The following is a 27,760-nucleotide window of genomic DNA, read 5'->3' as shown; positions in this document are numbered from 1 at the left end:
CTAGGTTTCCAACTAGTCCCAAAAATAACCCCAATCAATTTTGTTTTCTTTCCCATCTCTCTCTAGCTCTTCTTGTCCCCACACCAGATCCCCATCCACATTCTCCACTCCCACCCAGATCCCTCCCCCCCAATACACCTCTGATGTTTATTTCATTTCCCCTGAAATCTGAGTGACATGCAGGCATCTTCCCTAGGGACAACCTTATACTTAGTTTCTTTGGGTTTGTGGATTTTAGCATAGTTATTCTGTAAATTATGAACTAATTCCACTTGTAGTAGAATGAAAATAGACCCATATTTATCTCTCTGTACAACATTTAAGTCCAGTTGGATTAAAGACCTCAACATAAAAACAACCACACTGATTCTAATACAAAAGAAAGCGAGAAACTGCCTTTAACACATTGGTACAAGAGAAATATTCTAAAATAGGACTCATGAGATATTTCTTCCTCATCATTCAAATGAAAAGGAACATGAGAACATGAATGAATGGTGAAGAAATCACTAAGATATTTGATGGAGACACAACAGAAAGAGCAAGAACTCTAAGGTATGAACTTATATTTACAATGTCCAAAGAACCATAGGAGGTTAAAGAGAGTAAATGTGCAGGAAATAAGGGTCATGTAGATGAGGTCTAAGAGGCAACAGCAACAAAGATCATTTAAGATTTGATAGGCCATTATGAAGGCCGAGAATACTGCAAAATATTGTCTTTCTAAGCATAAAAACTCTCAGGTCAAAATAACCTTTCTATGCATCCAAAACAATATAGTAATGGCACCAACATTGTTGGATGTTTTGGGTTAGAAGCTTTTTGCATTTTCTTTGACTGTTGTGCTAATGTTTTCTATGGTATCTTCTGCACTGGAAAATCTCTCTTCTATCTCTTTTATTCTGTTGGTGACACTTGCATCTATGACTCCTGATCTCTTTCCTAGTTTTTCTAACTCCAGGCTTGGCTCCCTTTGTGATTTCTTTATTGATACTGTTTCCATTTTTAGATCCTGTATGCTTTTGTTCAGTTCTTTCATCTGTTTGGTTGTGTTTTTCTGTAATTCTTTAAGGGATTTTTCTGTTTCCTCTTTAAGGGCTTCTACCTGTTTACCTGTGTTCTCCTATATGTTTTAAGGGAATTATTTATGTCCTTCTTAAAGTCCTCTATCATCATGTTGAGGTGTGATTTTTAAATCTGAATCTTGGTTTTTTGGTGTGTTGGGGAATCCAGGGCTTGCTATGATGAGAGAACTGGGTTCTGATGATACCAAGTAGCCTTGGTTTCTGTTGGTAAGGTTCTTATGCTTGCCACTTGCCATCTCTTTATCTCTAGTGCTACCTGCCCTCACTATCTCTGACTGGAGCCTGTCCCTCCTGTGATACTGGTTGTGTCAGAACTCCTCAGTGTCCAGTTGTTCAGTTGTCTCTGTGATACTGGGATTCTAGGATTCTGGGATCCTGAGATCCTGGATATGTCAGAGCTCTTGAGAGTCAAGCTGCCTCTGGGATCCTAAAATCCTGTTGTGACCTAGCTTCTGCAACCCTGTGATTCTGGTTGTGTTAGAGCACCTGACAGTGAGCTTCTTATGGGTGTTGTGGAACTGAATACAGAGCTAGTGCCCAACCTAGTGCAGACACTCACAGCACTGGCTCAGACCAGAAAGAACTCATGCCACTAGTTGGGTGGGGTTCCTGCATCACTGGATCCTGCTGGTCCCAGTTACTTCTGGTGTTGGGGCAGATATTGTGGCCTCCTCACCTATGAACCTGGGCATGTTACAGCACCTGACAGTCAAGCTTCTTCTGGATGTTGTTGGCTACTTCTTTCTTTCTAATTTGTATCCACTTGATCTCCTTTTGTTGTCTTAGCGCTCTAGAACTTCAATAGCAGAGGTAAGTGGCATATGATCCTCTGAACCCCATGGTTTAGCTGTGGGCATGATTTTCAGTCTGGAGGAGCTCTGCAAGACCCCAATGACATCCTGCCTCCTGGTGGACACCTTCAGAGGCCCGAAATCTAAATAGCTTGAGATGCCTAACCAATTTCATCTTAGTTGTATCTGCCCACCCTCCCAGTTAGTCCAACTAAGACACAGCTTGCAAAGTCAGATCTGCCTGTCCTCCCAGTTGAGTTTGGTTAAGACACAGCATGAAGATTAGGGTCCTCCTAGGACACAGTCTGAAAAGTGGGGTTTGCCTGAGGCACAGCTAGCAGAGATGTGTACCCTGAATTTCATTGTCTGGTCCAGGGGTCCCCCACCATCCCAAGAAGTCCTGCTGTCATCAGAATTATCTAGCCATCACCAGGGAAAACCAGATGCCTAAAGGACAGCATAAGAACAAAATCAACAAGACCTAGAGCAATATGGTACCATCAGAGCCCAGCTAACATGCTACAACAAACTCTGGATTTTCTAATGAAACTGAAGCACAAGATGATCCTAAATTTCATTTTCTAAAGATGATGCAGAGGCCTTTAGGGAGACATGGATAAATCTCTCAAGGAAATAAAGAAAATAGATTCAAACAAGTAGAAGCATTAAAAGAAGAAACAAATAAATATAAAAAAGTAGAAGAAAATACAATCAAACAGGTGAAGGATATCAATAAAACTGTCCAAGACCTGAAAAGTGAAATACACAAACTGAGGTAATCTTGGAAGTGGAAAACATAGGAAAAAGAACAAAAACTATAGGCATAATCATCACCAACAGAATACAGACTATAGAAGAGAGAATCTCAAATATATGAGATAGTATAAAAGAAATTACTATATCAAAGAAAATGCAAAATCAAAAAAGTTCATAACACAAAACATACAGAAAGTTTGGGACACTATGAAAAAAAAAAAAACCTAAGAATAGGAAGAGAAGATTCCCAGCTGAAAGGCACAAAAACAAAATCATTAAAGAAATTTTCCCTAACCTAAAAGGAGAAATTTCTGGGATGGAGACATGGCTCAGTGGTTAAGAGCACTGATTGCTCTCCCATTGGTCTGGAGTTCAATTCCCAGCAGCCACATGGTACTTCACAACCATCAATAATGAGATCTGATTCCCTCTTCTGGTGTGCCTAAAGACAGTGACAGTGTACTCACATATATGAAATAAATAAATCTGTAAGAGAGGAAAGAGACAAAGAGAAAGAGAGAGAATTCTGTAAAAGAAGCTTACAGAACACTAAACAGATTGAAGTAGAAAAAAAAAAATTCTGCTAAGATTTTGCTGAAAGGACCCTGATATAGCTGTCTCGTGTGAGGTTATGCTAGTGCCTGGCAAATACAGAAGTAGATGCTCACAGTCATTTATAGGATGGAACACAGGGCCCCCAGTTGAGGAGCTAGAGAAAGTACCCAAGGAGCTGAAGGGATCCACAACCCTATAGGTGGTACAACAATATGAACTAACCAGTACCCCCAGAGCTCGTGTCTCTAGCTGCATATGTAGCAGAAGATGGCCTCGTCGGCCATCATTGGAAAGAGAGGCCCATTGGTCTTGCAAACTTTATATGCCTCAGTACAGAGGAATGCCAGGGCCAAGAAGTGGCAGTGGATGGGTAGGGGAGCAGAGTGAGGGTGGGAGGGTATAGGGAACTTTCGTGATAACATTTAGAATGTAAATAAAGAAAATATCTAATTTTTAAAAAATGTGGAGAAAAAGAAAAGAAAGAAAATCCTGCTAAATATACAGAACAAAGGAAGAAGTTTAAAATCAACCAGGGGAAAAGGCCAAATAACATATAAAGGCAGGCCTATCCGAATTACAGCAGATTCATTTTAATTTTAGGGGTTTGCTTTGTTTCCTAATTGTTATTGGAAAGATGGGAATTTTTCATTCCATCTCCATTTCAGCTTGAGTTCTTTTCAAAGTTTCTACCTCTTTATTGAATTCTGTTCTCAATTGCTGCATTGTCTTCATCATTTCCATCAGACTTATGTTGGTGTTTACTTCAGTATCATTTGGCCATTTATTCTCAGGAAGTTCGTTTTCCTTAATTTCATTGATCTGCTTTTCCTTTCTTCTTTAAGTTCCTTGAGTTCTTTGATAAAGTTTATAATTGTTCTCTTAAAAGTCTGTATCCTAAGCCAGGCAGTGGTGGCACATGACATTAATTCCAGCACTTGGGAGGCAAAGGCAGACAAATTTATGAGTTCGAGGCCAGCCTGGTCTACAGAGTGAGTTCCAGAACAGCCAGGACTACACAGAAAACCCTGTCTCAAAAAAAAAAAAAAAAAAAAAAAACTGTATCCTGCAATTCGTTTAGAAAGTTTTCATAGGCAAGTAATCTATAGAACTGGTAGATTTGGATGGGAGATAAAGACTTGGTCTATTTTTTTTTTCAGTGAGATCTAGTCATGTAGACTTCTTTTGTTAGCTGTGTGTCTAATATGCACAGAGAAAGTTAGAACAAAATAGAGAATGAATGGGTGGGCTGGGCCTAGAGGGTGGGGATAGCTTATATTAAATAAAAACAGATGAACAAATGGGGCTGGATTAAAATGTGCAACCTGGAGCATGCCTGAGTGTGGAGATACATATGGCAGAGAGGAAACTAGGATTTGATATTGGAGGGAAGTGTAGGTTGCAACACAAACAGGGTAGGTTCTGGCCAAAGCCTAGAGGTTGGTTGTAGAGGAGGCAGAGGTGATGAGAATAAGTTAGGACCCTTGATTTGGGACCTTGGCTTTGTCTGCCACATTAAGAAGATTGCATTCAACTAAGGGTCATTCGTACTCACTGAGTTAGACCCTGAGAAATATGGCATAGGATCCAGCTCAGGTGAGAAGCTGGATGTGATGTGTCTGCTTAAAAATATTAAAGTGAAAGATGATATCTTATAACAGGCATATTTTTTATAAAACAAGGATATTTTCTAACACTGAAGAAAGAAGAAAATCACCCATCATTATTGAAAGTAAGAATATTTAATGACAGGCTGCATAAACTAGCTGATTTGAGGCCCCCAGTACATATACAGCAGAGGACTGTTAGGTCTGGACTCAGTCATAGAAGATGTACCTAACCCTTCAGAGACTTAGAGCCCCAGAAAGTAGGGAGGTCTGGTGAGGTGGGCGTGGCATGGGGGCATCCTCTTGGAGACAGGGGAGTGGGATGTAAAACAATCAGAGAGAGGACCAGGAGGGGGATAAAGTCTGGACTGTAAAAAGTAGATTAAAGAGTAAATTTTAAAAATAAAAAAATCTAAATAATGCAAAAAAAAACAAAAAACAAACAAAACAAAACAAAGAAACCAAAAACATTTCATGAATATACTGGCAGTCCAATTCTGTACAGTCAGGAGACAGCCAGGGCTCAGCTGAAACAGCACAAATCAGCAGAAGAGGTTTGGACCAGCAGGGACACCAGGAGAAGTTGTCAGCTGCATCTCTCTCAATGAAATGAAGAACAGAAAAGACCAAGAAGCATAGCAGTGGCTGCTCTAACAGCAGCCCCTCTCACAGTTCATTGAATCCTATTTATACTCCCTCCAAATATCACATGTCCTCCACATGTCTTGCCTCACCATGAGAGTCTGTCTTAGCAAAACTCCACATGAGTCTGTATCAGCTTACATCACTCTGACAATTATCCCAAGTCAGTGGAAGTGGCAAAAAGCCACAAGAAGCCACAAGCATAGCACCAATTTTTGGTGTTTCTCTTTATGGAGTCACGACATATAGAGCTCAACAATGCAAGTAGGGTGAACAAATACTTAAAGCTCAATGATGCATGTGGGGTGAACAAATACATATGTGTTGTTAGCAAAAAATCCCTCATCATCAATCCTTTCACATGATGGCTTTAGCAAAACATCCTTTCACCTGTGTCTGCATCAGCAAAACTTTCCTTCACAAGTATGCATTAGTGAAATGAAACAGCCTTTCACCTGTGTCCACTTCAGTGAAACGTTCCTTCGAGTGTCTGCTCTAGTAAAACATCCTTTCACTTGTGTCTGCTTCAGGAAACACTCCTTCAAAGCTTTGCCCCAGCAAAATACCTTCCAACAAAACTGACTTTCCAAAGAAGCCTTTAGTTTCCAATTCAGTTAAGGAACATGAAAAGACTCATAATTATGAACATCACTGATTCCATTTCAAAAATGCCTCACACAGGACACATTGTTATTCAAATAAAGATGTTATTATACTATTGATGAAATATTTCTAAAAGTTAATAATGTTTTGAAAACTATCTTTATTGCTACTTTCATCTCGTTATTTCTAAATGTGTAGATGACTGGGTTCAGAAAAGGAGTAAGAACCGCATCAAAAAGAGCAAGAAATTTGTCTATCTGGGAGTTAGGATGGGGCCATGTATATACAAACAGAGTAGGACCAAAGAAGAGAAACACCACTGTGATGTGAGCTGAGAGAGTGGAGAGGGCTTTGGATGAACCACCTGAAGAATGTTTCCAGACACTAAACAAGATTAAGATATAAGAGATAAGAAGCAACAAGAAAGAGCCAACACAGATGAAACCACTGTTGATAGTGACCATGAACTGCAACTTGTAGGTGTCTCTACAGGCCAATCTGAGAAGTCTAGGAAGGTCACAGTAAAAGCTGTCCAGTACATTTGGGCCACAGAAGGGTAAGTCAACAAGAAAAGCCAGCTGGAACAATGAGTGGCTAATGCCCAGACCCCAAGCAGCACCCAGAAACAAAACACACACACGTGGACTCATGATGGTCAGGTAGTACAGAGGTTTACATATGGCTATATATCTGTCAAATGCCATGGCCACAAGTAGCACCATCTCCACTCCACCAACTAAATGGATAAAGAAGATCTGAGTGATACAGCCTCCAAAGGAGATGACTTTGTGCTTTCTAAACAAGTCATAAACCATCTTGGGGGAAGTAACAGAGCAGGCTACCAAATCAATGAAGGAGAGACATGCTAGTAGGAAGTACATAGGTGAATGTAAGTGAGGGTCAGTGGTCACAGAGAACACAATGAGGATGTTTCCAGTCATGCTTAATATGTAGAGCACTGAGGAGAGCACAAGGAGGAAGAGCTGAATCTCCCAGGAGTGGGTGAGTCCCAGAAACACAAACTCAGACACCACTGTGTGGTTCTCTCCATCCATAGATTCGGCCAACTGGATTACAGATACACTTATGAGAGCTAAGAAAATGATGGGAAAGTAAAATTATTAGGAATGGTAGTAATTTGATTACTTGCATTTATATTATAAACAAAACTATTTAATTATAAAATTTATCACACAGACTGGATTATAATTATACTAATGATAATAAAGATTACAAGAATAGTGTATAGTAAAAGCATAATTTAAAGTTCATGAAAGAGCTAACAATGAAGCCTCTAACAGCCCAAAATTAATGAGGAAATTACAGAAAACAAAATTTTCACAGATATCTACACCAATAAAGAGAATATGCAAGCAAGTAATTATGTTTGCTTACAAATAAAGAAAGAATTCATGGGAAATGTAAGTTTCTCCACAGGTAAATAGGACAATGTTACATATGACCATGAAATACTAAATCATTTCTTCATTTTATTAAAATTTTCATATTTCTCATAAAAGTTACACAAGACTCTTAAATGGAAACACAAACTAAAAATTAATTGTTGAATCTCAATCTAAAAGTGGCAACTATATAATACTTAAGCAGGAAATGAATTTAAATGGTATAGGATGAATCATAAGATACTGTTTTATTTTCAATAATTTAAGCTAATACAGTATACAAAGAGCAATTACTTTATCAAAGGTAGAATGTACATTCTTTGTCATGTTGAGCAGACTTCCTATTCTTGGAATTCATTGCATTTTAATGTGATTTTTATAATAGGACATAAAGTTATCATCCTGACCAGTTTGAATGTATAGTTTGGCAATATGGAATATCTCATAGTACTGTGAAATAAATATTCCAAACTTCATCGAATAACTTTGAAACGTTAGGTCTATGAAGCATCTCTAAAACATGACTCTTAAGAAAGACCCTTTTCTCATTTCTAGTAGCTATTCTACTTTCTGTGTCTGTCAATCTGACAAGTTCATCTGTTGACTACAATTAGAATTACATGGGACCTTGCTCTCTGTCACTGTTTTGTCTCTCTTACCAGAATCTACTTTAAACTGATCCACTGAATCTTTTCTATTATGCTTCCAAGTTCCACCCAGATTATAGCAAGCCTCTACTGGCCATAGCACCATGAGGATTGTTCTGGAGCCTATTATCTGGTCCTGCAAGGTTTTTCTCTGAGCCTGAGAAATATGCGTACATTTCACATTTCATACTTTCTTCTCCTAATGTGCATGCTTATCTGGCTACCTTGGATGACAAATATATCTACAAACCCAATAACTGTACAGATTTCCTAACATGCTCATAGCTGTTCTTGTAAAAGAGGAAATGGGAAGCTTTCTTCATCTTTGCCCTAAATTTACTCATCTGTTACTTACTTGTCTGTTGGTTTTCTTTGTTTGTTTGTTGTTTTGGTTTGTTTTTTTTTACATATTCATTTTGGTTTTGTTCTCACTGGTCTGGTATTTTATAACAGGATTGTTGCTATATCTGACATGATGTAGGTATGTTGTATGTTCAAAGCTTCACACTTTGAACTCATTTTTAATTAAAAGAGAAAGCAAACTAGCCATAATCTATGAAAACAGTACAGATGTTTCTTATCTTTGATCATATATAACTAAATCCAGAAGTAAAGAACAACTGACACCTTGTAATTTTTGAGTGTGCATGAAATTGAGGGGAGAAAAAGATTATGAGAATTAAGGTAAGTTCCCAGTGAGTTTAAGATCTAAAAATTATATTGCCTTAGAAGACACTCTGATGGAGAATCTGTTTTTGATGTCCTTCAATCGTGTACACAGCTTCAGAGGCTGATGATACCTTCTTAATTTACCTCTTTGCCTCAAGCATGGCAGAAACTTTCACCTTGTATTGGTCTCACTTGAACTTGTGACTGCTCAGTGAAGAGTTTGTACATTCAATTAAATCAAATGGCTTTGTTGTCATCTCCTGAACCCACAGTCCACAGTCTACAAAAGATATTTTCTGTTTTTTTTTATGCTCAGAAATGTGAGACCTTGGAGAAGGAAATTCCATATGCTCCCTATATGGGAAGAATAAACAGAATGAAGAGTCTGTTAAGAAGGAAACATGGATAGAAATATATGAGCATCTGACTCACTGATGAGAGGACTAGAGATAATCTTCTGAAAAAAACAATCAAGGCTCTGAGTCAGAAAATATAATCAACCTAGTAAACACCCAGGACTATTTCACTATAGATTTACTATTATTCCACTGGAAAAAAAAAAGGAACAACCAACAAAAAAGCCCTTGAGACTCAACAGTATAAACTGAATATTCACACTATTAGCAGAACTCGGAAGCAGAACCCAGCACTCTGGATACTTGATCTACAAACTGAATATCCTAGAAAATTACAAAAAAAAAAAAAAGAACCAAATATCAAAACTTAAATGTGACCTTTATATTAAAACTAACAATTTATATATTGACCCAATTTTCTGTTATTTACACTAAAATGATTTGCATAATAATTAAACAAAATATAATCTCTGACTAATAACTATGAATAAAACTATGTTTGTTACTCTCACACATTATTTTCACTTATTTCTTTAGTGCCAGTTTGAAAAAAACTCAGAATTTTTAAAAATGCTAAGGAATCTTATTATTGGAACATATATTCTTCACCCACTTTTTTAATCTTCTCAAAATGCTTAACATTCATGATCATCATTGATATACAAATAAAAACTACACTGAAATTTTATTGCACCACAACCAAAACAGCTATCATGGGGAAAATAAACAAAAAGTACTGATAAAATGAATGGGGAAAGGGACCCTTAGTCACTACTGTCCAAAAGAAAATCAGTGTAGACACTAGACAAATAAGTATGCAAGCTATATACTTTAGCAATATCATTGTTGGTTATACAGCCACAGGGAAAAATACCATCATACTAGAAGGAGACTTGATGGTTCACTATTCACAATAACCACCTGTGGAACTGAGTTAGGTGCCCATCAGCAAATTAATGGATAAGCCGACTGTGTTAGGTATACACAGTTGACTTTTACACAACAAGAAAAAAGAACTTTATGTTTACTTCAATAAAATTGATGAAACTGGAGATCATTGTTAGTAAAATAACCCAGACATAGAAGGAGAAATATTGTACAGTTTCTATCGTATTTTGGAGCTAAGATATAGAGCTAAAAGAAGAAATTAAAAGTGTAGAAGACTCTAAAAATGTAGAAGTGTTAATAAAGAGGAGGAGAAGGAGTAAATAGAGCGATCATACATTATGAGAATCCATTGAAATGTCATAGTAAAAGATTTTATAAAACTAATAAATGCTGACCAAAAAATCAATAAAAATTCACGATGCTTGTCTTTATCATACCATGTGAGGGAAGTCAGGATTTTGTCTAAAATCTGTAGGTACCCAACTCAGTAATTCAGTCAGAAAAGCATAAAGTTCACAAATAGTATCTGTAATATAAAACATTAGACAATATATGATATACAGAAAGTAGAGAAAATAATATTTTATGTATACATAAATAAGTTTGAAATAAAGTATTCATGTTATTTAGAAAATACAATACATTTATGGAGAAGACGAACTATGGTGAAAATTAATGATAATAATAAAATAAAAAGCATCTTGATCAACAATATATAGATTCTTTGCTTGATATTCTACATTCTCATTTCTGTTGCTCACAAAACACAATGGGCATGAAAAGCACTAAATATTTCTAAAGTAAAACACTGCTAATAATACCTCATTGTCTTCAGATGGGCTCTACATGCAAATTTTTTCTCATATGGAAATTAATACTAATCACAACTAGTAGTCGAGTCTCAATCACATCTTGCATGACATAGGAAAAAAGCTTTCTTGGGTAGGTACATGATGACACTCATTTTTTTAAAGTTTAAGCAATAATCTGAAAGGTAGAAAAAATGAGGAAGAAGGTAGAAAATGGAAGAGAACCAGTCATACAAACAATGGAAAGAAATGGGTGGAGTGATTAACCAGACAAAAAAGAAAGCTAGAAGGTCAGATAACAATGAGTATGATTCTAAAATTCAATTCCACCTTTCAGTCAAATTATCTAAACCTACTCCTGGCTCTGAGATTAGGGGAGAAAAAGACTGTTATTCCCAGTACCTGATCAATTAGACTTACAATGTGTCTAAATGCCAATTAGATGATGGATATAAAAATTGCTCTGACCCGTAAATTATTATTCTCATATTTATTTGAGAAGCCCTGCGTGTAATGAGCAGGAGACCCTGTGATAGCATAGCACACATATGGACCCAGTATGTGCACAATTTTATTGTCTAGACACCCCTCAAAAATTTATACTTCTCTTCATGAACACCTCTCAAAGAGGAAATTTGATTATTCTTTTTATAATACAATAGAGTGATGAGTGCCATGAGCTTTGAAATCTGTCCAGATTATTGCCAATTACTCTCCATTTCCTCTCTAAGCATGGGAAAGTATTGATGAGTATTTTTGAAATATATATATAGCATATGTATCTCATACACATCCACCACTTACTATTTTTAGACATAGTTACATACAAATGAAGAGCACACATATGCACAAAACATGTAAATATAATAATCAATAATGCTTGTACAAGCCAAGCCAAGGCAAGTGTAAAATTAGTTGTCTTTGTTTCTATTCAGTGTAACATTTTATTAAATTAATTTATTAATTAAACTGTACCTACTGAGAATGTACTCTGTATTAGATGCTTAAAACAGTTGCTATTAACATTGAAATAAATAGGAATAATGTGTATAATATTACAGGAGCACCATCTACTGTATAATGCATAAAGTAAACTAAAAGACGATAGCTGTAGCAAGGCGATCACATAATAAAATGTTGAGAATGTTGTATTTAATGACACTTTAATCAATCAAAATATTTAAGGATAAAACTTGAAAAATCATTTCAAGCAAATGACCCATATCAGAAATAGCAGGCCAGTTAGAGAAACTCAGGGATAAGGGAGAAGAATGCAGTTTGAAGTAAGGCTAGAATTATTTAGAACACTCAAAGTAAAATGACAAACAGTTAAATAGTGTTGCCTGAGCTTAGGCTATAAGATGACAGAGAACTATTAATAAATATATTCAAGGTAATGAACATAGATGTAGGAGACAGGAATTAATGAGAACAGTATTTAAGGTGGATGATCTGCTCATCAATGTGGTATATAAACTCTAAGGACCAAAAAAGATAACTGCGTGTGAATACCTGAACAGAAATTTTGTATCAAAGATCCAAAAAAAAAATTTTAAAAAACCCTCCATCCTTAAAACAGAGAAACTTGTATTCTCTGATATTATAACTATTCCCCCTTCACCTACCTTTTGTTTTAAAGGAACAAAAACAATATCATAACAGAATAAGATGTGATCATTCCCAAAGTGTCAACTAGGTCCTCTACAGGATTCTTGTAGTCAAGAAATACCCCTACATTTGTTAGGATGGAAGCTAACTGTAGCTCTAGGAGGAAGTGGCCACATAGTGCTGCAAAGATCTGGGATTTTCTGGGAGACTGAAATAGCATGGCCTGGAGACTATCCCACAGGAATATTTGTTTTTCCCATGGTAGCCAAGAAGAGAAGCACTTAATAGAGAGAAATAGACTTGTAAATCCCTTATGAGGAGACATTTTGCTTTGCAGAAATAGTTTGATTACTTCATTTGTTACTAATTTTCCTTTTTTATTCTTTGAGTATTTACACATATATGCAATGAAATATATCCAACCACAATTTCCATTTCAATTCATCCAACATTCACTTTAACCCATTCCTCTCCCAACATTGTGTCTTTTTCTTTTGTTCAATTAACCAATGAATCTACTTAATGTTGCCTATATGTGCAAGGGTGCGAGGCCATGCATTGGATCATGGACAAACTATCCAAGGTCACAATCTCAAGGAGTAACTCTTCCTTCCTCACCAGCTAGCAACTGCCTACAGTTCTCTGGTTAAAGGTAGAGAGTTGGGAGCACCTCCTCCATCCAGGCTAAAATTGTGACAGGTTTGATCTTGTGCAGGAAATCACAGACTCTGTAAGTTCATTAGTGCAACAGCTATGTCAAGTCTAACACATTGCTCACCATCCTTCAGTTCTCATATTCTTTCTGCTTTAACTTCCATGATGTTCTGTGAGCTTTAACCATACCTCAATAGCACGCATTATATGGCAATCCACAGCCACCACACTTTCCCAAGATCCAGAGAGAAAAACAGAAACAAGGAATGGAATACCTACCCAACAACGACAAGAACAGATATAAACACCTATCATTCCAAACCAAGATGCTCAGACACCACTTCAAAGAACACAATTAACACACAACACAATGTCTTCACTAGAACCCAGCAACCCTACTATAGTATGCCCTAAGAAATGCAATATAGCTAAAGAGCAAGATAAGGCTTCAAAATAGCTATTATTAATGTGTCCATGGACCATAAAAAGAATATAAATAAATCTGTTAATAAAGTATGTGAAAACACAATGAAATTAAATAATGAAAATTGTTCAAGACATAAAACTAGAAATAGAAGGAATAAAGAAAGTGCAAACTAAGCTAAAATTGGAAGTGCAGGAAAGCCAGTATGCTGACCAGCTCAGATACCTCTCAGACCCAGATATAGAGCTTTGAATTAACCCATTCCAACATCTATCCCCTGAACAAACTCCTGAAGTGTATGAAGGAGGGCAGTTCTATAAACCCAAAACTAAGCTCAGGGCAACTACAGGATACATGAAAGGAGTCCTAGTGAGGTTCCAGTGCTGATAGAGTAGCATAAAAACAGCCAAAGGCCTTGTACCAGAACAATAAAGATTCACAAGAAAAAAAAAGGGGGGTGTAGATAAATGGTCCACTGTGAGGCACACTGCAACACAACACAGCTTCCAAAACAAAAGTTTTATTTTTTCTCAGTTGAGGAGGAGGTTCCATAGGCAGAGGGCAGATATGAGGAGAAGGGGAAATGAGTGGGACTGAAGCACATGGAATGAAATTCACAAAGAACCATAAAAGTTTTTAAACCTTGGAAAGAATGAGGAAGTAGGACAGTGGAGGTGGGGTAGAGGGAAGGATCACAGGCCTTCTGTGAGTGTGAACAAGTGAGTCTCTGATTTTTCCCTCCTCTTAGATCCTTTTCCTTCTGTTGGTTTGCCATGTCCAACTTTGATATAACAGTTTTGCTTTATTTTATATATTTTATTTTGTTATGTTTTGTTATTATCTCTTAGAAGCCTATGATTTTTATAATGATAAACAGAAAGGCAATGGACCCAGGTGGGAGAGGAGGCAGGGAGGAACTGGAAGAAGTAGATGGAGGGGAAAAATTATATGAGATATAATATTTGAGAAAACAATTTATTTTCAATAAAAGGGGAACAAATTTGAGAGGTCTCATATTAGTACCTTCACAGCAAATCAAATAACTCTAAAAGGAAAGAAGGAAGGAAGGAAGGAAGGAAGGAAGGAAGGAAGGAAGGAAGGAAGGAAGGAAGGAAGGAAGGAGGAAAGGGAGGGAGGGAGGGAGGGAGGGAGGGAGGGAGGGAGGGAGGGAGGGAGGGAGGGAGGGAGGGAGGCAGGGAGAACATCCAACAAAAGTAGATGGCAAGAAATAATCAAACTCAGGGCAGAAATCAATAAAATAGAAATAACAACAAAATTACAAAGACTCAATGAATTGATAAGTTGGTTCAAGAAAATCAATGATATTGATAAATGTTTATCTAAATTTAGCAAAAGACAAATAAATAATAAAATTAGAGATAATAGACATGGCACAGCAAGAGACACAGAAAATCTAAAGAATCATGAGAACACTTTTTTTCTCTTTTTGATACTGAAAATAGATTCTTTTCATATACAATATATCCTGATCAAAGATTCTCCCTTCTTCCACTCTTCCAAGTTCCTTCCCAACCCTTCCCCTTGGAAATGAATGGTTTTAATATGCATGTAAACAGTGAATTCATCTGGCTGTTGTATCTCTTTACCCTAGCGAATTCCCAAGAATGACACTGAGAAACCAAAATTTATTTTAAAGCTTCACTGTAATATCTGGGCAGTATTGGTCTATTAGTCCTCTAAGCTAATCTGGCTACCTCCTAGTCAAATTCCTAGGATACCTGCATTTTAATATTGGTCTGACTCTTTGGGCTTCAGTTATGTTTCTATGGACTCTTTCCAAATCCATTCATTGTGGCTCAAATTGAAATTGCTCCTCCTTTCTCTCGACTACTAGAAGACCTGCCCTATTCTCTCTTCTGCCCAACCATTAGGTGATCAGCATTTATTGACAAAGGAAAGAATAAATGGTAAGAATTGTTTACACAAACTCAAAGAAGTTTTTTATGGTTTTTATTAGATATTTTCTTAATTTACATTTCAAACATTATCCCCTTTCCTGGTTTCCCCTCTGAAAACCCCCTATGCCTTCCCCCCTCTCCCTGCTCATCAACCCACCCACTCATGCTTTTTGGCCCTGCCATTCCCCTACACTGGAGCATAGAGCCTTCAAGGACCAAAGGTCTCTCCTCCCATTGATAACTGACTAGGCAATCCTCTGCTGCATATGCAGCTGGAGTCATTAGTCCCACCATGTGTGCTCTTTGGTTGGTGGTTTAGTCCTTGGGAGCTTTGGGGGTACTGATTAGTTTGTATTGTTGGTCATCCTATGGGGCCTTTCTCTAGCTCCTTCATTGGGAACCATGTGTTCAACCCAATGGTAGGCTGCAAGCATCCACTTCTGTATTTGAGAGGCACTGGTTGGAGCCTCTCAGGAGACAGCTATCACAGGCTTCTGTCAGCAAGCACTTGTTGGCATCCACTATAGGGTAGTGTCTGGGTTTGGTAAAGTCTCTGCTCTACACTTCTCACAGATTCTTGACATAAGCATTGCAATACTTGTGCTGTATGGTTAAAACAAAATATGAGGGCAGAGGAACCAGCATTTGAATAACATAAAGATTACCTTTACATAATGCACAAAGACATTATTCCTACACTGTCCCCTGGATACATTACTTTTCCATCTCTCATTAGTAGGGAACAGACTTCTAATAAATAATAACCAATATGACAAAATAAAAAATAACGTAAGTAAAACCTTTCTTATCAAAGAGAGACATGGCAGCCTAACAGGAGGAAAAGAGTCCCAAGAGCAGCCATAAGAGTCAGAGACCCACTCATTCTTATAGTCAAGAGTCCCATGAAAATGCTAGGTTAATAGCTATAACACATGTGCAGAGGACCTGGTATAGACCCACATAGACCCGTGCTTGCTATTTCAGTCCCAGTGATCCCATATCCACCTTGCTTAGTTGATTCAGAGTTGCTTTCCTGGTGTCCTCCATCTGCTCTGCCTCTTACAGTCTCTCTTCCCCCTCTTCCAAGAGATTCTCTGAGCTCTAAGGGAATAGGTTTGATGGAAGCCTCTAATTTACACTCTTTCTTTGCATAATATCTGCCTGTAGGTCACTGTATCTGTTTCCCTGTGCTGCCAAAGGAAGCCTCTTGATGATGACTAGATACAGCCCTGATCTATGAGTATAACAGCATATCATAGGGATCATTTTATTGATTCTCTTAGATTTGTAGTATTTGGTCTTACCCTGTATCTCTTGTCTATCAAGCCTATGATTCTTGGTTGCCCAAGCAGTATTGGGCATGGGTTCTTTCTCATTGAGTGTTCCTTAGGTCAAATCATACATTGGTTAGCTACTCTCACAAGTTCTGTGCCACCATTACCCTATCATATTTGCAGGCATGGCAGATTGTATATTTGTAACTCGGTTGGGGATAAGGACATCTGTACTCTACTAAATTGTAAAACTTAAAAGAAATGAATAAATTTATTTATATATACAATGTAATGAAGATAAATCAAGATCAGATAAGCAATTTAAACAGAAGTGTAACACAGTGAAATAGAAACAATAATTTAAAATCTCCCAACCAAAATAAGCCCAGGGCCAGGTGGATTTAGCACATAATTCTTCCAGACTTTCAAGAAGAGTTAATGCCGATATTCTTCAAATTACTCCACAAAACAAAATGATAAGGAACATTTCCAAATTGTTTTATGAGGCTAGAATTACTCCTCATACCTAAACCATATGAAGAATCAAACAGAGATTGCAAACCAATCTCACTTATAAACATGGGGGCAAAAATACTCACATGGTATGTACTAACTTAAAAGTGAACATTTGATTTTTTTTATTAGAAAGCTAGAACTACACACTAGAAACAAAAACACAACAACAACAACAAAGACAGTATATTCAAGAAACAGTGCTGGTCAAACTGGATAGGATTATTTCCAAGAATGCAAATAGATCCATAGTTATCACCCACCCTGTATGAAACTCAACTCCAAATGGAGACACTTTTTAAATATATATACATATATGAAAAAAACTTAATGGATTTATCAAATAATGAGGGGGGCAATCCCCTAACATTATATCTACCTACACAAAGTAAAATATCCAGTGTCAAGAATGGGTTATGTCTAGTTGAGTCATTAGCTAACGGAATAACATGGAAACACCTGAATATCTCAGACTATTACTCAAAGATATGGGCACAGGGGGGAAATTCATGAACAGAACAGCAATAGCTTATGCTGTAAGATCGAGAATTGACAAATGGGACCTCATAAAATTGCAAAACATCTGTAAGGCAGAAGACACTGTCAATAAGACAAAAAGGCCACCAACAGATTGGGAAAGGATCTTTACCTATCCCAAATCGGATAGGGGACTAATATCCAATATATATAAAGAACTCAAGAAGTTGGACTCCAGAAAATCAAATAACCCTATTAAAAATGGGGTACAGAGCTAAACAAAGACTTCTCAACTGAGGACACAAGCTCCACTATGTTCATAGAAGCCTTATTTATAATAGCCAGAGGCTGGAAAGAACACAGATGTCCCTCAACAGAGGAATGGATACAGAAAATGTGGTACATTTACACAATGGAGTACTACGCAATGACTAAAAACAATGGATTTATGAAATTCTTAGGCAAATGGATGGCTCTAAAGGATATCATCCTGAGTGAAGTAACCCAATCCCAAAGAACACACATGATATGCATTCACTTATAAGTGGATATTAGCCCAGAAACTCAGAATATCTAAGATACAATTTGCAAAACACATAAAACTCAAGAATAAAAAAACCAAAATGTGGATACTTCAATCAGTCTTAGAAGAGGGAACAATATATTCATGGAAGGAGTTACAGAGACAAAGTGTGAAGCAGAGACTGAAGGAATGACCATCCATAGACTGCCACACCTGGGGATCCATCCCATGAAATGCCACCAATCCCAGACACTATTGCATATGCCAACAAGATTTTGCTGACAGGAGCCTGATATAGCTGTCTCCTGAGAGGCTCTGCCAGTTTCTGGCAAATATAGAAGTGGATGCTCATAGCCATCTATTGGACTGAGCCCAGGGTTCCCAATGTAGGAACTAGAGAAAGTACCAAAGGAGCTGAAGGGGTTTGCAGCCCTATAGGATGACCAACGATATGAACTAATGAGTACCCCCAGAGATCCCTGGGACTAAACCACCAGTCAAAGAAAACACATGATGGGACTCATGAGGGGAAATTAATGTGGGATTCAAGAAGTAATAAATAAAGCATTGTGTATGACAACAAGAAAGGGTAATAGCAGGATAACAGTATTCTTTAACTGGAGATGGCAGAAGGAAAAGAAATAAGTAACACTAACGGTGTTTGTAAAAACTAGAATCACTGTGTTTTCTAAAATTACCGTGTGTGTGTGTGTGTGTGTGTGTGTGTGTGTGTGTGTGCCAGGAGGTGCTATGAAGGCTGCCAAAGGGAAAAGTAACAAATAGTTCTATCTATGCTGTGACACCTATCATTCACATAAAAACCAGCACAGCAAGGCATCCTCATAGGTGTAACAGTGCTACTTAAATCTCAATGGAAACCAACAGCTAACTAATTGAAGTTAAGTCCCACTCAATAGGTGGGAACACATGACTGCTACTGTAAACCTAGCCAACTACCCATCACTAATTAGCTCATGGACCATCTAGGCCGACCTACTACTCCCCCTTTCCAAACCAGAATAATTGTAGTTGCATTCTTAAATGTATCCTTACAGCCACAGGCAAATGTACTCTTACCCCTCATGGAAAACAAAAAACAAAACAAAAAAACAAACAAACAAACAAACAAAAACCTTCTTTGGGCAGCAGATGGAACACATCTTTGAAAGCCACAACTTGCCAAAACGCAGAAAACAAAACAAACAAAAGAACAAAAAAACATGGGGTGCCCATTCTTAGTTGAGATATCTACAACACAACTCCTACCCCTAAGACTGAGGAACATCAAAAAACCGGTGTCAGAATGATTGCTAGAAAGAAGGGAGCAGGGAGTCTATTGCTATATGTTTCCTGTGTTTGGCAGAGAAACTGAATTCATAAACTCCACCCACCATATGATTGCCTAAACAAGACCTAAAGAATGACAATGCCCACATGAGTGAAGAGATCTCACAAGACTTCATCCCTAAGTACAGAGTACACAATTGTTGATTGCTGAGGAAGGATCAGTCTTCCAGATGTGGATGTACACAGCCAAACATCCGACTGAGGATGGGGACCCCAATGGAGAAGTTAGTGTAATGACTGAAGGAGCTGAAGGGGTTTGCAACCCCATAGGAAGAACAACAATATCAACCAATCAGACTCTCCAAACCTCCCATGGACTAAATGACCAACCAAAGAATACACTTGGGGGGACCCATAACTCCAGCTGGATATGTAGCATAAGACTGCCTTATAGGGTATCACTGGGAGGGAAGCCCCTTGGTCCTGTGGAGAATCAATGACCCAGGAAGGAGAATGCTAGGGCACTGAGGCATGAGTGGATGGGCAGGTGGGAGAGCATCCTCATAGAGGAAGTGGGAGGGGGGAGGTAGGAGGTATGTGGAGGGGAATAACATTTGAAAGGTAAATAAATAAAATAACCAATAAAAAATTTTTAAAAAAGAATGAGGACCAAACTGGTTATCAACAGCAAGTGGTCACCCTAAAAATCACATACAAATGAGAAATACTACACAGACTCGGGAGATTATAACTACATATTTATTTATTTATTTATTTATTTATGTAAGTTTAGCAACAATATAGAAAAAAGAGCATAAATTTAAGAGAGAGGGTGGACATGTGAACGGTTGGGTTATTCATTTAAAAATACATTTTAAAATAAATAATTAATATATGAATAGTTTTAGTTTTTTCAGCAGTTTATCTTTACTGCCAAATTGTCTACCTGTCCTATTTTTAAAATTAATAAATATCTTTACATTAAAGGATCATACTGATAGCAGAACAGCTTGAAACTGGTACAGTTATTGTTAGAACCAAAAGTATCTTTGTTATAAACACATGTAAAAGTAATTATTGGCACAGTTATTTAAGGATTAAAAGGTTAATAAAATATTTTATTCCTATTTGTTATATAGAAATACCTTCTTTTCCTTTGTAGAAACATTACTCACTATTTCATAGAAACAAAATAGACTCACCTAATAGGAGGTGATTGCCTGAATGTGCTCAAAGGGTCTCTAACACAAAATCTTTTAAGGGGGTTGGCTGTTATGAACTTCGAGTACTCACTTGTGAATGTTATATCTCAACCAAGCCATCTACATTGATTTTCTAAAAGCCAGGCGTTGACAAAACACTTTCTTGATGGCTATCTTCATATCTCTGTTCCTCAGTGTATAGATAATTGGATTTAGAAAGGGAGTCAAAACTGCATCAAATATAGCTAGAAATTTATCTACATGTGTTGAAGGAGCAGGGCACACATAGAAAAAAATCAATGGGCCAAAAAACAAAACTACAACTGTAATATGAGCCAACAGAGTAGAAAGAGCCTTGGATGAACATCCTGAGGACTGCTTCTGGACAGTGGTAAGAAGAAAGACATAGGAGATGATGAGTAAAAAGAACGCAATCAAGGAAATGAACCCACTATTGGCAGTAATCATGAGCTCCAGTTTATAAGTATCTGTGCATGCAAGCTTGACAAGTCGTGGTATGTCACAATAAAAGCTGTCTAGTATGTTAGGGCCACAGAATGGCAAGTTTATAACAAAAGCTAATTGGGTTGATGAATGGATGAGACCAATGATCCAAGCAGCAACTAATATTAGCAGGCACATCCGTGGGCTCATGATGGTCAGATAGCGTAACGGTTTGCATATGGCCACATACCTGTCAAAGGCCATGGCTATGAGCAGTACCATCTCAGTGCCTCCAACAGCATGACTAAAAAAGATCTGACAGATACAGCCTCCAAAGGAGATGACTTTCTGCTTTCTGAAAAGATCACAAATCATTTTGGGTGCTGCAATGGAACAAAATATAAGATCAATAACAGAGAGATTGGCCAGTAGAAAGTACATGGGTGAATGCAAGTAGGGGTCAGAGGTGACTGTAACAACTATGATGAAGTTTCCTGTCAAACTGGATACATAGAACAAACAAGTAAAGAAAAAAATAAAAACCTGGATCTCCCAGGAATTTGAGAGCCCCAACAGCACGAATTCAGTCACTGCAGAATGGTTTGCTCTGATCATTGGCCCAAATCAGAGGTTGACTTTAATGTTACCTAAATGGAAAAATGAGAATATTCACGTTAATAGTGTATTCGTACTCACTGTGAAAAGGTAAATTAACTGTAGAAGGCAAACATTATCATTACCTGAGCATTTTACAAAATGTGAATGGTATTCTGTTGGCCACAAATGTTTTTGTTACAAATGACAAAGCATTGCTGGAAATAAAGAGTTGCTGCAGATCTCTAACACAAGCAACTGTAAGACGTCCAGTCGACCGGCATACATGTCACACCTGATCAAACACAAAAGCAGGAGCACTTGATGTTGTGCTGAGTTAGTGTGTTTGATGTGAACCCCCTCCCACTAAAGTCAGAACCACAGGTCTCATCTACCACATGCACAGGCTAGACAATGGCTACTGCACAGAAGATGCTCTGATTTTGTTGCTCCAGCAAGGAATCATCATTCTCTGTATCGTAATTTCAAAGGTCTCGTTCTTTCTTTTATATTCAAATCAAATAGCACTTCACCTGTCACATCTTCCTCATGATCACCCATACAGTTTGTATCTGGTACACTTTGCTAACTGTGATGGTTGATTTAAAAAGAAAGATTTTTTTAGTTGATTACTGATTTAGTTGAAAGAGTTCATATCTATGAATTCATTTCATTCATTGTGTACAAAGAAATATACTTATATGCTGGTAAGTAGAGACAAAAGCAAAATGTATTTTTAAAGTATTTAATCTCCTAGATTTATATTTTCATAGATATAAATATACAATTAAAAGTAGACACTTAAAAGACCAGATTTCAAATGCTGGTTTTACTCTGTAGGAAACTTAAGCAAGGGGCAATGGGGGCAGTATTAGGAATGTGATTCTAAAATGGGACTCATGAGATAGTTCTTGCTCATCATTCAAATGAAAAGGAACATGCGAAAATGAATGAATGTTAAAAAAAAAATCACTAAGATATTTCAGGAGATATTTGATGGAGATACAACAGTAAGTGCAAGAACGCTAAGGTATGAACCTATTTGCAATTTCCAAAGAACCATAAGGAGGTTAAAAAAAAGAGTAAATGAGCAGGAAATGCGGATCGTGTAGATGAGATCTAAGAGGCAACAGGATCAAAGATCTTTGAAGCTCTTTTAGGCCATTATGAAGGCCCTCTATCAGAATACTATAAAGTCCCAAGGCTAAACAGAACCACACAGGCTTTTCTATAACAAAGGACAAAATTGTCAACTAAAAAAAAAAAATCCAAACTATAAAACAAAAGCAAAATAACAGAAAAATAAGGTTGTCTTTTAAAGCATAAAAACTCTCATGTCAAACAACGTTTCTATGCATCCAAAACAATATAGTCATGGCTCCAAGGTTTCAGAAAGCAAAAAATAAAAATATCTTTTGTGGGTATGTATAAATTCTCTTTTCTGGGTACTTTCTGGAAAAAGTAGTAAGTGTTTGGGCAACAGAAATTTTCATGTTAGGAAACAATATGGGGCTTAAGATAGCCATAATTATGAAGATAAAGATGGGTACACAATGACCAAGAAAGAATTAAAGAACTTTCCCACCCACCTTCCCACCCCCTACCCCCTCCCACCCTCCCACCCACCCTCACCCCTCACCCTCCCCTACCCCACCAAATGGTGTTTACAATTGACACAGCTAATCTAAAAAGCAAGGAAATGAGGCAAAGAACTGACCAAAAGACATTAAGATGCACAGGACTTGTGTCTTCTGAATCTTAAAGACAAGAGTTGGCACCTGGAAGACTCAGTGATCGCAGAACCTCTTTTGTTCCTCAAAACTTGGGCTTAATTCTAAATGAACATTTGAATTATTTTTGTCCTCAAGGACATCTGTTGACTATAATCTTGCCTTCTTTTCTTTATTTTCTTACTTAAAGGCCATAAAATTAGAAACCTCCTCTCTTTAACGTTTCATTTCTAAAACTCATTCTACAATGTAAATTTACATGAACTTTGTCACCTAAAACTAATCCTTACCCATTTGAAGTTCAGAGTTAAAGAAAATAGTTATTGGTTGTTTCTATTATAAAATTTGAGAAATCAAATTTCTGGTCCTGTGCACACCAAGAAAATACTTAACTGTTATAAAACTATGTAAGAATGTAATATTAATCTTTTAAGACCATCCATGTGCCCCATCATTTCAATAATGCATATTTCTCTGCTCCAAAATGAAATTTTCAGGTCAAATGTTTACCCTGTGTACATGTCTATTTTTCCACCAATAAAAAAATTCACAAGTCAGAAATTCTGCTACTCAGTTCTGTGCCATTTTTCCTTCATCTTTAGGTTATCTGTATCAAGAGTTAAGCATTCCAGTTGTTACTCATTCATTCACATTTTTCATAATGTCAATCCCTATGCACTGAGATTCTGGTTTGGTTTTTCCCTGGATAATATTTAAATGTATTTTATGTGTGATAACACAAATTAAGAAAGAAACAGAAAACAACTGAAAACTCAATTAACATAATTCATAGAAAATTCTTGATTTTTCACCATAATATTTTAGCCATTTTTATATGTGTGTAAATTATAGGGTTCTGAAATTAAACATACAGGAAATGTTTTATTATATCACTTTCTTACAGTTATTCTATCTCTATTTTTCTGTCTATCATTTGGGTTTTATTTCCCAAAAAAAGGCCACATGGAACTATAATATATTAATTATTTCTAGGTAATTTGTCTGGGAGCATAGAAACAAATCAAAACAAGTATTCCTGATTTCCAACTTCCATAGGTTATATAGCTACTTTGATTCTCAAATTAGTTAATGGCAAACCCTTAAGCTTCAAAAATCCTCATCTATGCTTAAGACCAAATTTTCCTTAAACTAAAGGTACAGGTTTTCAAAACAAAACAAAACAAACAAACAAAAAAAACAAAAACAAAAAACAAAAAACAAACAAACAAAAAAACACAAGGTATAAGTCAATGTCTGCTGTCTCTGCTTTTCTCCACAATTTACGTGTTATTTTCTTCTGGTTGTCATCTGTTCCATCTTCTATTCATTATAATCTAACTAATGTGTTTTTAAAAAATAACTTTATATCTACAGATGAGATTCTGCCACTAGGCTGCCTTTCTAGAATTGAATTGAGAGAGTTCTACAGTTTGTTCTTTTGTCATGTTCCTTCCATCTTTCACATACCTATTTCCAAAAGGCAGCATCCTCCAGTCAGAGAATTCCCCAATAACTGAGTTTTGGCCTACATAACTGCTATTATAGAAAAAGCTGATCAAATAAAAGAGGACATTAATTAGTGTGGCGATTAATGACCAGGTGCTGCTAGAAAGCCTAGATTTGCCAATTTTGTTCATATGACCCAGGGAATTACCACTCAAATCGAATTGGTTTGGTGAAAGTAACCAATGAAAATCTCCTAATTAGTCATTGGGGAGGAAGTAAAACTGAAACAGCAAGTTCTTAGACCACCACCATTGATGATAATATCTATAACTTGATCTTGGTCACTGGTGACTTAAAATAAAGCAGAGTATCTGAGGAAACTAAAAATAGTCAAGGTCATGTGAATCTCACTATATAGAACACATAATACAGAACGGTCCAAATTTTTTATTTCTTTTGAACTACAAAAGTAAACTATTCTATAATCTCCAAAATTACACTGGCAGTTACATTATTAATGTCCACTAGATTTAAGTTCTTTGAAAGTAAATACCTGCACGTGGAGCTTACTGACTCATGTTCTTCAAGTCAAATGAAGCCCCACAGCACATATGTGCAACCACAGCATTTTAATATGCTTCAGATAACAGTGTTTCTAAAGGCACAAACAGTATATAGGAGAGAAACAGAGAAGAAAGACCATGTAAGTCTGCTGATGAGGCTCTGGGCAGACTTCCTGGAGGAACCAGCCCTTTAATAAAGACTCATAACTGGGCCAGGGATGAATGAGGATTAATTCTATGAAGAACTAACAGCATACTGATGAACAGAGGATGTTCAACATTGTATGTGTGTGTTACTCTGTGTTTACTTTTTATTATTGCCTTTTTAAACTACTCATGCAAGTATATAGTATATGCTCAGCATATTTACCTCTATACTCCCCACTTTCTTTTACCCTTATTTCTTCCTCTCCCACTATTTCCCTTTGTTCCCCCTAGACAGTTTGGTGTTATAAACACACGCATGATTTTAAGAATCCATGTAAAATCTAGGAACCACAAATGTTAGAAATTGGGTATTTTTTTAATGGATTGATTCACTTAATATGACTATCTCCAGTTATATTCATTTTCCTGCCAATGACATAACTTTATTCCTTTTATATGGCTGAAATTTTTTCATTGTGTACATATATCACCTTTTTCTTATCCATTCCTATCCCGTCCCGCAGGATTCAGTTATCCATGGGTGCAAGGGGGACCGCAAACCTGTAAGAAAATGGGATTGGAAGAGAAAAGAGAAGCGGATGACTAAGTAGATTATACCTATCACGGTCTCCGTCTATTAGGCTGAGACGCCTGGTTTTAAAGCATACATCTAGGGGAATAGGGAGAGGTTGAGAGGGAATTAACAAAGAACAAATAAGTGGGCATCTGCTGACATGAGGGCCAAAGTCAGGCGCTAGGCCGTGGGCACTCTGCATCTTATCTCCGGAACATAGATCCTCCTTAACAGCCTTGAGGTGTCAGGCTGGGCTCAGGCGTACTCATGTCCTTGGAAGTCATGAGATTCAGGAAGAGATAATGAAGAGCAGATTATAATTCAGCTTTTATAGCCTCAGGTGCCAGGAAAGGAACATGGAGGAGGGAGTGAAAACTGGCTCCTAGCAGGCCATTCGGCCTGTCAGGGTGGGAGATTGTGAAGAGCTCGCATTCTCATGGTATGGTGTGTGACACATTCCTCTTTTGTCTGATACCTAGGTTTGTTCTACAACCTAGCTTTTGTGAGCAGTGCTGCAAAAACACTGATATGGAAGTATCTTTGTGATGTGTTATCTCCAAGTCTTCCAGGTGAATACACAAGGGTGGGTCTGTCTGCCTCAGTCTTAAAGTATTTTGTTTTGTTTTTTTCTGGAAAAAAACTTCCATGGGGTCTGGGCTAGTTTATCCCTTCCACCAGCAATACATCAGTGTGTAACTGTACAGGATCAAGAATTAATATTTATTTTCTTTTTTTAATATTTATTAGTTTTTTGAGAATTTTGTAAAGTATATTGTAATTATCCCCTCCCCTGCTACTCCCACATCCACCTCCAACTTCGTACTTAGACAACCTTGTGTACTCTTGTCCTTTTGTAACTTATCTAGCAGAGTTGATGCTGCCCATACAGCTTCATGTGTGACACTGCAGTGTCGTCAAAGTCACACTCTTAAAGAAAACTAAGACAAGTCCCTTCTGGTCCACTCAAGCACCGGGGTGCCTTGCCCACTGAGTCTCCGGACACCCGCGAGGACCCACACAGGATCGCCCACAGGATCCTAAGATCTCTGGTGAGTGGAGCACAGCGTCTGCTCCAATACGAGCCGGGGGGACCAGAGACTGCATTAACTAGGGAAACAGATAACCCAGCCTGATCAGTGGCACAAGTCCCTTCTGGTCCACTCCAGCACCGGGGTTCCTTGCATGCGGAGTTTCCAGACACCCCCAAGGTCCTCACAGGACCCTCCACAGGATCCTAAAACGTCTGGTGAGTGGAACACAACATCTGCCAGGAGGCATGTTCAAACACCAGATATCTAAGCACCTTCCGTGCAAGAAGGAAGCTTACCTGCAGAGAATACTCTGACCACTGAAGCTAAGGTGAGAGCTAGTCTCCCAGGTCTGCAGATAGAGGCTAACAGAGTCACCTGAGGAACAAGCTCTAACCAGAGACAACTAAAACAACTAGCTTCAGAGATTACCAGATGGCAAAGGCAAACGTAAGAATCCTAAAAACAGAAATCAAGACCACTCACCATCATCAGAACGCAGCACTCCCACCCCACCTAGTCGAGGGCACCCCAACACACCCGAA

General features: G+C 37.5%; 2 protein-coding genes across 2 annotated transcripts; both read right to left on the bottom strand.

The window, feature by feature from the left end:
• Nucleotides 1–6,143: 6,143 nt before the first annotated feature.
• On the bottom strand, nt 6,144–7,106 carry LOC110306865 (olfactory receptor 4F3/4F16/4F29-like). The gene has a single exon (XM_021179005.1). It carries the CDS (start codon nt 7,089–7,091, stop codon nt 6,144–6,146), a length of 948 nt encoding a protein of 315 aa, XP_021034664.1. The 5' UTR covers nt 7,092–7,106.
• Nucleotides 7,107–20,715: 13,609 nt separating this feature from the next.
• Nucleotides 20,716–21,748, bottom strand: LOC110289429 (olfactory receptor 4F15-like). Its single transcript, XM_021155630.2, has one exon. The coding sequence runs from the start codon at nt 21,746–21,748 to the stop codon at nt 20,810–20,812; it is 939 nt and encodes a 312-aa protein (XP_021011289.1). The 3' UTR covers nt 20,716–20,809.
• Nucleotides 21,749–27,760: the final 6,012 nt, after the last annotated feature.

The sequence above is a fragment of the Mus caroli genome, unplaced genomic scaffold (genome assembly GCF_978045245.1).
Source record: "Mus caroli unplaced genomic scaffold, Mus_caroli_1 scaffold_2, whole genome shotgun sequence".
NCBI lineage: Eukaryota > Metazoa > Chordata > Mammalia > Rodentia > Muridae > Mus > Mus caroli.
This window is presented reverse-complemented; position numbering and strand designations above follow the sequence as displayed.